Below are 12,189 nucleotides of genomic sequence, written 5' to 3'. Positions count from 1 at the left end.
TTTTTGTGCCACTTTTGGCTAATTTGCGAAGATGTGGAAGAGTGATATGATAAATGGACACTCACAAACATCCATGCCCAGGCCAGGATTCGAACCCGGGAACCCTGGCATCGTAGCGTGATGTGCTAACTACTCTGCCACGGGGGCTGGCTAGTAGTAGTAGTAGTAGCAGCAGTATCCTCATAAATTATGCAAAAAGGAGAACAAACGATTTGAAATACTTTTTTCAAATGTTCCATTTCACAATAATAATGAGAAACTAGCACACAAACTGTATTTTTGAAAGACACAAAAAAGCTTGATAAATGCATTCCAAATATAATTACTTTTTACGCATGACATTTTTAATTTTCATGTACAATATGTGCTTTACACATATGCAAGAGCAGTGTAAAATAAGAAAATGCATATGCAATATGCTAATACTAAATTGTGTACATATTCAAAGCTTCTTTAAGGGGGTTCTAAAGCCATGCTAAAGCATAGACCCAAATTTCTAAGGGTAACCGTACAACTAATATAGATTCGGTAAGGAAGAAATTTTCCGATATAAAAGATTATTTTATTCACTAGAACATGTGAACCTTATAATTTTGTTACGATTGAAGGGATTTAAGTAAATAACAGAAAATATAAGGTCTCCGTCATGTTCAAACTGCTGCGTACAGATGGCGCTGAAGTGGTAGTTTTGTTAATACCGGTGCATTTTCTTTCTTTTATGACTAGTATGGAAGATTTCGTGGTGAAACAAAGATCACATGTTCTTCCCGCAAGCATCTTAAATACTATGTGAAAAAATGAAAACATTTCGTACCTTCAGAGAGTAGTGCCTATCATTAAAACTTTTGAAGTGGCGTTTCGTCGCAATATACTCCGTGGTGCAGAATTAGCATACACTGTTGCCAATATTTCATTCCGTGTTGTCTAACGATATGATCAATGCAAGTTCTTGAAAGAGTGAAAATCAAACCAAGCTACCAGAGGATATCGAATCCCGTTGGATACGAGAACAAGGGAACAAATATTCCACGGAGGATGTTAAAAATCTGAACAAGCTTGAAGGTAAGTCTTAATATTTAATTGCTTGTTGCTTAATATTATCCATCAAAGGCAAAATGTTTGAAATGTAGGCAAAATGTATAATTTATTTACATGTTGAATAAATATCTTCTGATGTAATATCAGGAGAATATCGCTTGACACTGCATGACGTTTTTAACTTCCAAACGAAGTTGATAATTCTTTATAAATGTAAAATCAGAATAGAATGTTATATTTTACGTTAGGCATAATCCTAATAACTACCGTTTTAAGATCATTACTATAGCATAAAATATACGTAGCTTCATATAGATTATATCTGATATCATTAAATCAATATTGCATAAAATGCTCTATTTTCATTCCTGTAAGTTAATTTCCAAACCTACGAAACTCGTGCTATTCACATGTACAACATCGGAATGTTTATTACAAATCAGTAGTTTGTTCAAATGTTTTTTACTTTGCCCTTGTACGTGGTTGAAACGAGTACTTGCTGACCTATTTTCTACAAGAGTTTGTCTCTTTTTATTTTTGAAGCAGCTCGCAAATATTCATATGTATTAAGTAGGTCAGGCTAAGTTAGGTTTGATTCGAATAGATGTAATGTGAGATCCCTGAATGTTGCAAGTTTCGGACACAGTTCTGTTAACTTCCTTTACAGAAACACGTCAGAAAACCGGTTTTGTAAACTGTATGAAGCTCTTCTGTTTTCTTGTCCTTTTATAATTTAGGACGGCTCATAATGAGAGTGCATTTCGTCCAATAACTTGATGCTGTATATATTTAAAATGTAAAAGTACACCCTAACAGTTATGAGACTAAAATCTTACCGTCTATCGAACACAAGTCTGTATGTTTACTGAGAATTTCAAAATGAGTACCGGTATAGATAAATGTTCCCATACTTACAAGTACAAAGGCAATAATTTAATTGTGGATGACACAGAGCTTCATAGAAATCATAATTTGTCCTGATTATGCTACGTATATTTGATTCAATATCAGATTGGATTTCAGTAGCCGTTTGTACTAAATAGTTTACTTCAAATACCAGTGAGTTTGAAGCTTGACTAGTTTTTCTCTCAGACCTATGACTGATTGATTTTGCATGGATGCCTATTATTAACATTCCATGCAGATAAAAGTTTTTTTTAAGCTTTTTTGCTTCTTGGCTGGTCTACTATAATAATTCAAATAAAAATATAGTAGGAACTGAATTTCCATTTCATAATGTATTTCTGTTATTTTACCTCCAACTTCTGCTCCTTGGAACAATGATGATGAATAATGATTTGATAAAATGGATGATTGGAACAAAGATAATGATTAAATACATACATGAAACCAGGATTCGAACCTGGAGGAACCTCACTCCATATAGCATTGCAATCATCACTCTACTATGAAAATATTTCTAACAATTATTTTGCCAATTTCTGTTTTAGGCTCATCATATTTAACATTCATTATAAAGTTAGATCATTGAAGTGAGCTCATATCGTGAACCAAACTTCCCTTTAATAACAGAACGATATCGTTAAGCATTATAGTGCCAATTGGATCCATTATTATCAAATCCATTTACTCAACATCTGTAAGTTCCATTATTAACTCAACTTGTCTAAGGTTGTAACAATGTAATATCAATATTTTTTAAACATGTTTTGTAAGTTCATAGTCTCATATACGATGTTAAAAACTATTTTTATTTGTTCCTTTTGCAGATGAGCATTTGAGAAACTAATCGAAGTGTCTTCTACCAATAGTAAAGAGCACTATTGAAATTTGTACAAAAGTACAATAGGTTTGACCGACAATGGCAGTTGCGTACCATGGCAGTTGGTGTATAAGCTTCTACGGAATATACTGTAAATCAACAAAGTGGACTGTTTGAACTTTACATGGAAGAGTACATACATTTTTGCTTGCTAGCGTAGACACTTGATTGAATGGTGATGATTTACTAGAAATCAAGAGTCCAAAATATGCTCAAGAAATTATGTTTCAAGCCTTAATAATATCTGATAGCAAGTGGTCATCAATTGTAAATTGTATATTAGTGGAAACAGGAGAAAAAAACAGTGCCAGGGGTGTGACTTACTTGTCTTGTCTGTCAAGCATTGGTTCGCATTCATTGATATTCTTTCAAGTTTAAATTTTTAGAGGTATTTTCAAAAATCCTAAGGAAATAAATTTCTTCCTGAATATGATGATGATTTGCAAAAAGCATATCTCTCAGACAGTGGCAGCAATTAGGGGGAGGGGCAGATGGCCCCCACTTTTACCCCAATACTATACAAAACCTCATCTACCAATGGAAATTAAAGTGTCCCTGCCCTCTCCCAGTTTTGGAACCCAATCGCCAACACTGCTCTCAGAGAACACAATAATGTTTTGCAGGGTACGATAAAGAAAAATAATAAATATGCATTGAAACAACAACGTAAATATGATCTAGTTTTAGTAGTCCCTGTAAACAATTATTTTGTAAGCTATTGAACTTCTATTCTAATGGTATTTATTACTGTATTGTATCTTCCCTCGAATCTTTATACACAGAAAGGCTAATTGGGACTGGGCCTACAGTTTAAAGTGGGGTCCAAACCACTATATACAGTCACCGGCAATAAAAATGGGACACCTATATTCTGAAATACCTGCATCCTTGCAATGCGTTATGTGTGTTGCCTAACTCAACGTCAGTGACAGAACTTGCCATTGAAAATTTGCTATTACAATTCACTCATCGCCGTAGATTTAGACAACACACAAGACGCATTGCAGAGAAGGGAGACTTTCAGGATCTAGTTGTCCCATTCTTATTTGACGATCACTGTACCCTCACCGTCTATCGAACCTGGGACTCTTGTATTACAAGGCGATTACGTTACCACTTTGCCAAGGGGGAGGCTCAACTTTCCTCGCAATTCACACTAATATGTTGCTGAACTCGATGATATATCAGCAGTGTTTGAATAGTTACTCTTTAAAAGTAACTCCGAGTTAATCACTTGAGAAGGTAATTCGCATATAATTACTGTTATTACTGTTCTTTAGAAAGTACTTGACATAGTTATTATTACAGTTACTTTACTCTAGATTTGTTTCATCTCGTAAGACGTTGTTCGGATCATGAGTTGCAAGCGCGATGTCCTTTTCACCACCGATGACCACTAAATGCTAAGCATTAAGTTTCATGAAATTATAACTTATTTCTTACATTTCATGTACAAACATTGAGGCAATAAAATTCACAGTAAACTTCTGTTACAAAGCAATGACGATTCATTTTGTTGAGCAAACCTAATATTTTTTGGAATTTTTGTTGAACTATAAAATTACTGTCCCTGATGATTGTTGAAGATTATGTATGTAGTCTTATATGGTAAGTGTTCTAATACAAATAAACTTGGGATACATCCTGGCTCTTGACGAAAATACAAAATTGTCCTCATGATCTCGAGATTTTAATAATCATCAATTGATTGATTTGCTTTATTTTACTTCGCTTTTTGTGTCACTTTTGGCTAGTTTACGATGATGGAGATGAGTGGATATGATGAAATTGATGAATGGACACTCACGAACATCCATGCCCAGGCCAGGATTCGAACCCGGCACACCTGGCGTCGTAGCGCGATGTGCTAACCACTCCGCCACGGGGGCCGGCTTTAATAATCGTCAATTTACCCATTCTTTGAGGAGAACATTTGGTTCAAGTTAATATTTCTTTCCATGCAGTAAAGTAATTGTACAACTTACTAGTTAGGTGGAAAAATAACTGAGTTACAATTACTAATTTCATAACGTAAGTAGTTTACAGTTACCGTTACTTGAAAATGTTACTGCTACTTCCAAAGATTCTACATCAGCTGCAGAACTGAAAACCAGAATAGACCAAATCCGTAAAGAACTATGAAACAGGACATTGTGTGGTGACATGACATGCAAATAAATTAGATGAGCTACAAAACTGTATTTAATATTGAACTATTATAAAAATAACAAATATGTGTCTTCTATCGTGTATCCAGGATTCTTCTGATATTTTCCTTTCAAACTCGCGGTATTAAAACTCAGTAAACATAAGGGTGCAGAATTACATGTTTATTCACTTGAATGATAAAAGATCGTTAGAGAGCGCTAATATTTATAAATATTTACAAGATGTTCACTGAAATTCTGCAAATTTATGAAGAAAATCTGCTAACGTTACCGATAAAAGATATAAATATGTTCAAGTACTGTCATATAAAGTGAATTCTACAGTCAATGCAGCATTCGCTTCAAACGTAATTGCAAAATGTTTTCAATGATTTCAATTACTCTTCTTACTTTATGCATTTCGTGTTTGAATTAACTACAGCTATCTTTGTATGTTCTCTTCTGCTTTCGAAATATTAAAAGAAATACATAATACAATACAAGGGATTTTATATAACTATTACGACTATTACTATCGTGCATTGCTGATAAATTGTTGTATTTTTTCAATAAGAACAAACAACTAAAATCTCATGATAAACAATTATGTTGCTCCACATCTACTTAAATTTTTCAATAAAATCTGCTAACCAACGTGACGTCATATCCCATCAAGGAGTACCCTAATCGACCAACCTGTATGTATCTACCTTGATTACGTGGAGATCTGGCAACATGGCCCTCGGTTGCCATGGCAAACGGTGCTGCCATCTGTTATCGAAAAATTACCACAAAATTGCCTTTAGTACGGCCTTAATACAGTATACAACATATATTATTTAAATATATTACATAATCGATTCATACATCTCATAATAAACCAACAGCAAAAATTTTATAAAATGTCTCTCAAATGTGCATGATCCTTTTCCTCCAAATAATTGTTCATGCATTTTAGACAAAATCGATTAAGAGTAGTCTTACTTCTCTCTCTGGTAATCTAAAATGCATAACAGAAATAAATTAGATTGCAAGGGAAGCAAGCAAGAACATTTTTAGATCAAATATTTTGCAATATGAAAACGATATTGATTTAATAGGGTACAAATAATTTCAGAGGATGCCAAGGAATTCACTCTTTTACAACTTTTCCATTTAGATCGTTTAGAGCCCAGTGCCGACCACCACCCCCTAGCTACGACTCTGAACTTGATAAGACTGAGAAAAGCAGGTATTGCGAGCGAAGCAAGCAAGCAAATTTTAAGAAATGTACTTTTATTTGCATAAAATTTGAAACCGAGATGCAACTACACCTCTGTGCTCCTGCAGGTGCCCTTGGCCATTAATATTTGCCCCCCTTGGAATTCATTTCCACAATGTCCCCCCCCCCCCCATGGTTGCGGCACTGGTTCTTTGTTGTTGTTTACTTGTGAATATAGGAAGTAAAAGATGACAATTTATGACTAAAATAATATGTTTTAAATTTTCTACAAATGTTTTAAAAACAATGAAGCTATACACTTAAAAATGTGTTCACTATATTTGATTTTTTGTTGTTGTGTGAAAGTATTCCAAAGTAGCAAATTCCACATGCCTTACGAGACATTTATTTTAGTTGTTTTATATGACTTCTCCTCTGGATTTACAGTTGTATAGATAAGAATATTTTTCATTACTGGCAATGGTACTTATCTCTATAATTATAATCTGAAAACAATAAAATATGCTAGCTGTACATGTGTGGACTTTTGTTTTTACAAGGTGCATCTGAAAAGTTTGGTGAATGGTCTCAGAAAATAAAGGAAACAAGAGTTACAAACAATATACCTTTACTGGCCTTCAAAGTAATCACCATTAGCTACAACACACGTCTGACATCGGTTGTAAAGCTGTTGGAAACTGGCAGCAAACGCTTCTTGTGGAATCGCTCGAAGCACCGTGGTCACGTGTTGTTGGATATCAGCAACGTCTGCGAAGCGGAAGCCTTTCAGGGCTAATTTAAGGTGGGGAAACAAAAAGAAGTCTGCCGGCGGATCGCAGTGTGCGGACGGGCATTGTCGTGGAGGAAAGTCCACTGTCCACTCAGGTAAAGTTCTGACCAAACCCGCCAGATGTGTTGCAGCAGCCGTTTCAAAACTCTCTCGTAAACTTCCGTGTTGACAGTTTGACCCGCGGGTAGAAATTTATGATGGATCAAGCCCTTGCTGTCGAAAAAGTCGAACAACATCGTCTTCATATTGGATTTTGTCAGCCGACTTTTTTTGGGAGGCGCGGAAGACGAAGAACACCATGCCATTGACTGTCGCTTGGTCTCCGGATCGTATTGGTAGCACAAGGTCTCATCTCCAGTAATGATGGTTTCTAAAAACTGCAGATTCCGGTCAGACATGTCGATGACATCTCCAGATGTTTCCATCTGAGTTTGCTTCTGCTCATCTGTCAGCGTGTGCGGTACAAACCCTGCACAAATCTTTCACTTTCTCAAATGTTCGTGAACGATAGTGCGTACACTGTCTTTGCTTATCTGCAACTATTCTGCGATCATTCTCAACGACAGTCGCCGATCATCTGCAAGCATCCGTCCCACTCGTTCAATGTTGTCTGGGATTGTGCATGTTGACGGTCGACCCGAACGTGGCTCATCCTCGACACCTTCCTTTCTGTCTCTAAAGCGTTTAAATCACTCAAACACACACTTCTTACTCACTGCTTCAACACCGTACACTTGCACTAACATTTCATGAGTCTCCGTCGCCATTTTCCCTAATTTGAAGCAAAACTTCATGTTAACGCGTTGCTCCATTTTGCGCTCCATGTTGCAATGACACGAGTTCGCACACACACTCCATTAGCTTGGTCGCAGCGTGCACCACTGCTTCACTTCGGTGTCTCTCAATGCGTAGGCGCGGGCGCGTCATCCTAACCAGCGCAGTTTTTCAAATATGGGATCATTCACCAAACTTTTCAGATGCACCTTGTATCATGCTGATACACATTATGTTATTTTTCGAGATTTATTCCTAGTTTCGGATGTCATAATAATAATAATGAAAAGCTTAGAGGTTATAGGGATGATGGCACATTTTCATATGTGACAGTGACAATAAACGTATGGGGGACCTTCGCAACCTCTTTGCCATGTTGAACACCCTGGACTGCATTTTTGGAGATTAAGGAGGCTTTGACGTCTGGACCCACTGCGAGTACAATCCTCTGTGGGTGTTTGTCTTGTGTTGTCCATGTGTGTTCTTTCATCTCGATTAGTCAAAAGTGGTAGAAAATAAACATATCAACTCATCAACCTGCACACGCTATGATGTAGATGTTCAGTGCTCACACAAAGATAATAAATTTGAATCTCATACTGTAATATTTGTACACGAGATAAATTTCTTTGAGTCAGAATTCCTGTAGCATCGTAATCAAACAAAAAAAAAAAGCGAAATTTAAATGCACAATGTACTCATCATTATTTTCCTTTCATACTTTTCCTTTTCATATTTTTATGGTATCGGCACTTGGATATTTTAGAAATATCGACTTGATATCGATATATCGAAATAAAGCACAGCCCTAACCCCATAAGATAGCAAAATTTATCAACGTGACCTACACTATCTGTACACCACGTACCACAGACTTCACATCAACAGCTTATGATGTTCCTGTACCTACAAAACTTATCCTAGTTTCCCACTTCTTGCTTCAGAGCACATATGTGAACAAAAGTTTACGGACAAATTTCACATAGTCACAATGCAAACAATTAAAAAACAGTTGTCTGCTGTTTGCAGCAAACCAACTATAAGTTCAGATTTGAATGTACAGATTGCTGCAGGAGTCAGGCATACAAATCGCTGACTCGTTCATCAACAGAACAAACAGTATTAGCACAGAATCCCACAATCCAACAAATGTGTCATCAGTTACAAAATCAACCCACAGTCACAGTCAGTCCAGTTTATGTTTTTTTTTTTTTAACATTAAACAAACCTTTAACACTTTGCTATCAGTGACAATGTATCTTATGCAATGCTGCTGCTGGACAAACATAGCAAGACATAAGCATGAAAATACATCAAATAATGTATGTCCTGTCATATAAACAAATTATATCGGTACAAAAGGGAAATCTATCTACTACTTTTACCGAGATGCCTTTACAAATGTGGACGTAAGTAATGTACAATGCACATGTTGCTTACTTTCTGGAATGTGGTTTGTATTTTTCACTGTCTTCCTGTTCAGGTACAGCACACTCGATAATGTGCACAAAATCTGCATCCACTGTTACAGCACTGACATTACTATCATCTTCAGTGATGTACTTAGTGTCGTCCACAAGAAAACAAACTTCTCCATCGTCAGTTTGCACAGCTTTTCCTAAGTACTGTTCAGAAAATGTTTTGTCTTCATTGACTAGTCTGAAAAAGGTAGACAAAAAGAGAACAACATTGAATTACCAATATATTTCATTAATTTAATTCAAAAGAAATCAGCTAAATAATGAAGGCTGTGATGATATTTGATTATAGATCATGCTATTACCAAAACCACTAGAATGTACACGCATGCAAGTACATGAAAGACAAATAGTCTGACATTAGACTTACACTGCATTTCTACCACTATTGGATAATTGGAATGTTAAGGATGAGTGATAATTGGATGCAGTTGATGAAAGGAGATTCACTCACAAAGAGTGCCCATGCTGGGGCTTGAACCCAGGAATTTTGGTAGCTAGATTGAAATTGAGCAGGCACTGAGTATGTGGAAAGTCAATTATAAATAGTTCTCATGAAATTTTCTATTTCATTAGCAGAATCTTTGGTTTTGAGACATTGGTTTTAAAATCATAATAAATTCATTAAAAGCGTATTTGCAACAAATTAATTCAACATATAAACAAACTGGAAGTCAAATAAGCACAGTTTCAAAAATAAAAGACAAGACCCTTCTCTTTACCCACTGGGTTTAATCAATATAAATATAAACTCTTCAAATGTACAGAAAAAGGACTCTAGTTTTGAAAGGTGCTTCTGGCTAGTCTATGCAGGTGTGGTACAGCTTGTCTGGGTCTCCCGTCACCTACTTTCTTAATTTCATTATGCAGAAGTTCATCAAGTAGAGGTTTTATGCCTCTGAAAACATCCATCTTCATTGTTCTTTGCAAGGTTCTTGGATTTTTGGCAAAATACAAGTCTACCTACACCATCTCCATATGGTTGAAAGTTGAAACTCGCCTCCTACTTCTAAAAGCTAAACCAATTTGATACAGGGTGATTTCTCTGAACTGTTCTCATTTATGCTAGTAGAGAGATTTTGATTGGATTGGATATATTCACCATACAGGTGTTCTACATGACAACAGAAACAATGGAAATAATTTCATGGTGTAGCAAGGAATCCTGTGAGTAGGTTTCTGTTATGGACTCTTATTGCAACTGAAGTAAGCTAAAGGTTGACATGTCTGCTACAAAAAATTACTTTAGAGTCTAGTTTCGTGATAATATTACTTTACCTTATGTATGAAGCAGGTTTATTGAGCAGTTTCTCCATACATTCATTGATTTTTTCAGGAACAATTGGTTCAATACAAATGCCCTCATTATCACTGAAAGAAACATTGCCATTTTGATCATATCCCACAGCACAGTTTTCTATGAAAGGCTCGTTCCTTTCATCCATAGAACTAAAATATTTTCTGGTTGGATGTTTGGCAGAAAAGTCCATTATTGTGTTAATCTCACCGTAAGGTGCCTGAGAATTTGAATGAATTTCACTTTCTGAAAGTGAGCCATTTTCAAGTGTCCTTTTGTTCAAATTTGGTGTCTCTACTTCATGTGCCATCTCTTCAGAACTCGAAAAGCCAATCTGAAGAAAAAGAATCAAGAATCAAACATTCACTTCATTGATTATACATATATGAAATCATAGAATGACATATCTACATTTTTTATGGCAAGATATGTGATGTATTCACCAGATAAACTCATATTATGTGTTGTTAACACAATCAACAATTCATGTATCACTGACGACAGTAAAGTCCACATAATGCAACATATTTTTCAAAATACTTGGCAATGCTTTGATACTTTCATAGTATTTTTTTTTTCAAATCATTTTTCATATCTTAACAAAACTTAACAATAGGTGTAATATAACATACCCATTAGTAACAACAAACTGCTGGATTTCGGAATCTGATATTATGAAAGGCGAGAGAATGTTTCATTTTAAAATACAGTACATTATGTCAACTTCCATGCCTACCACTTTACCTTCATCAAATATTAGTAATACACTGAAGGAAACTACTCCTTTATCTGTTATTCTTAATTTCACTGGCCACTGCCACATCTCCTCAGGAACTTGTTACGAGGGTCACTATTTATATTTTGAGCCTAACAATGAAAAAACAGGAATTTGGCATTGAAAACTGCTTTATTGTTTTTCGAAGTATTCTCCTTTATGGTCAATACACTTTTGCATCCGTTCGAATTATTTGTCAAAGCAGTTTTTCCAATCTTCTTGAGAGACCTCCATAATATGGTTTTTGAACGCATCAACGGCATCTTCCACCAACGAAAATCGTTGTCCACGCAATTTATTCTTGACATTCGGGAACAAGAAGAAGTTATTGGGTGCCAAATCAGGACTGTACGGTGGATGACCCATCAATTCGATTTTTTGACTGTTCGTAAAGTCGGTTGTTAGACGAGATGTGTGACAGCTGGCATTGTCTTGATGAAGAATGATCCGACGGCGTTTGTTTGTTTTCCGTATTTGACCGAAGACCTCTGGCACACAAATTGTTGTGTACCATTCAGAGTTGACCGTTCTACGTTCCTCTAAAGGCACAGTTGCCACATGACCAGTTTTCCAGAAAAAACAGGCGACCATTTGTTTCGATGTGCTTCGAGCGCGAACAACTTTTGTTGGATTGGGTTCATCTTGAAACACCCATACAGTCGACGACTGCTGTTTACGTTCCGGCTCATATGCATATATCCATGATTCATCACCTGTTACAATCTTATATACATCTTTTGAAGCACCACGATTGTATTTATTGAGCATTTGTTTGCACCAATTGACGCGAGCGTCTTTTTGAGTTTTTGTCAAATTGTGTGGGATCCAACGAGAACATACCTTTCTCACAGCTAAATGATCATGTAATATTTTATATATGCTGGTGGAACTAATGCCTATGGTTGC

At 36.0% G+C, this 12,189-nt stretch overlaps 1 protein-coding gene across 1 annotated transcript in view; it reads right to left on the bottom strand.

The window, feature by feature from the left end:
* Positions 1-12,189, bottom strand: part of LOC145998617 (uncharacterized) — a 43,601-nt gene that overhangs the window by 12,651 nt on the left and 18,761 nt on the right. Inside the window, exons 4-5 of the mRNA XM_083135070.1 lie at positions 10,490-10,842; positions 9,174-9,392 (exon numbers count right to left, since the gene is read on the bottom strand). Coding sequence (XP_082991196.1) covers positions 9,174-9,392; positions 10,490-10,842 — 572 coding nt within the window. The remainder of the gene's footprint in view (positions 1-9,173; positions 9,393-10,489; positions 10,843-12,189) is intronic.

The sequence above is a fragment of the Lepisma saccharinum genome, chromosome 14 (genome assembly GCF_977018435.1).
Source record: "Lepisma saccharinum chromosome 14, izLepSacc3.1, whole genome shotgun sequence".
Taxonomy (NCBI): domain Eukaryota; kingdom Metazoa; phylum Arthropoda; class Insecta; order Zygentoma; family Lepismatidae; genus Lepisma; species Lepisma saccharinum.
This window is presented reverse-complemented; position numbering and strand designations above follow the sequence as displayed.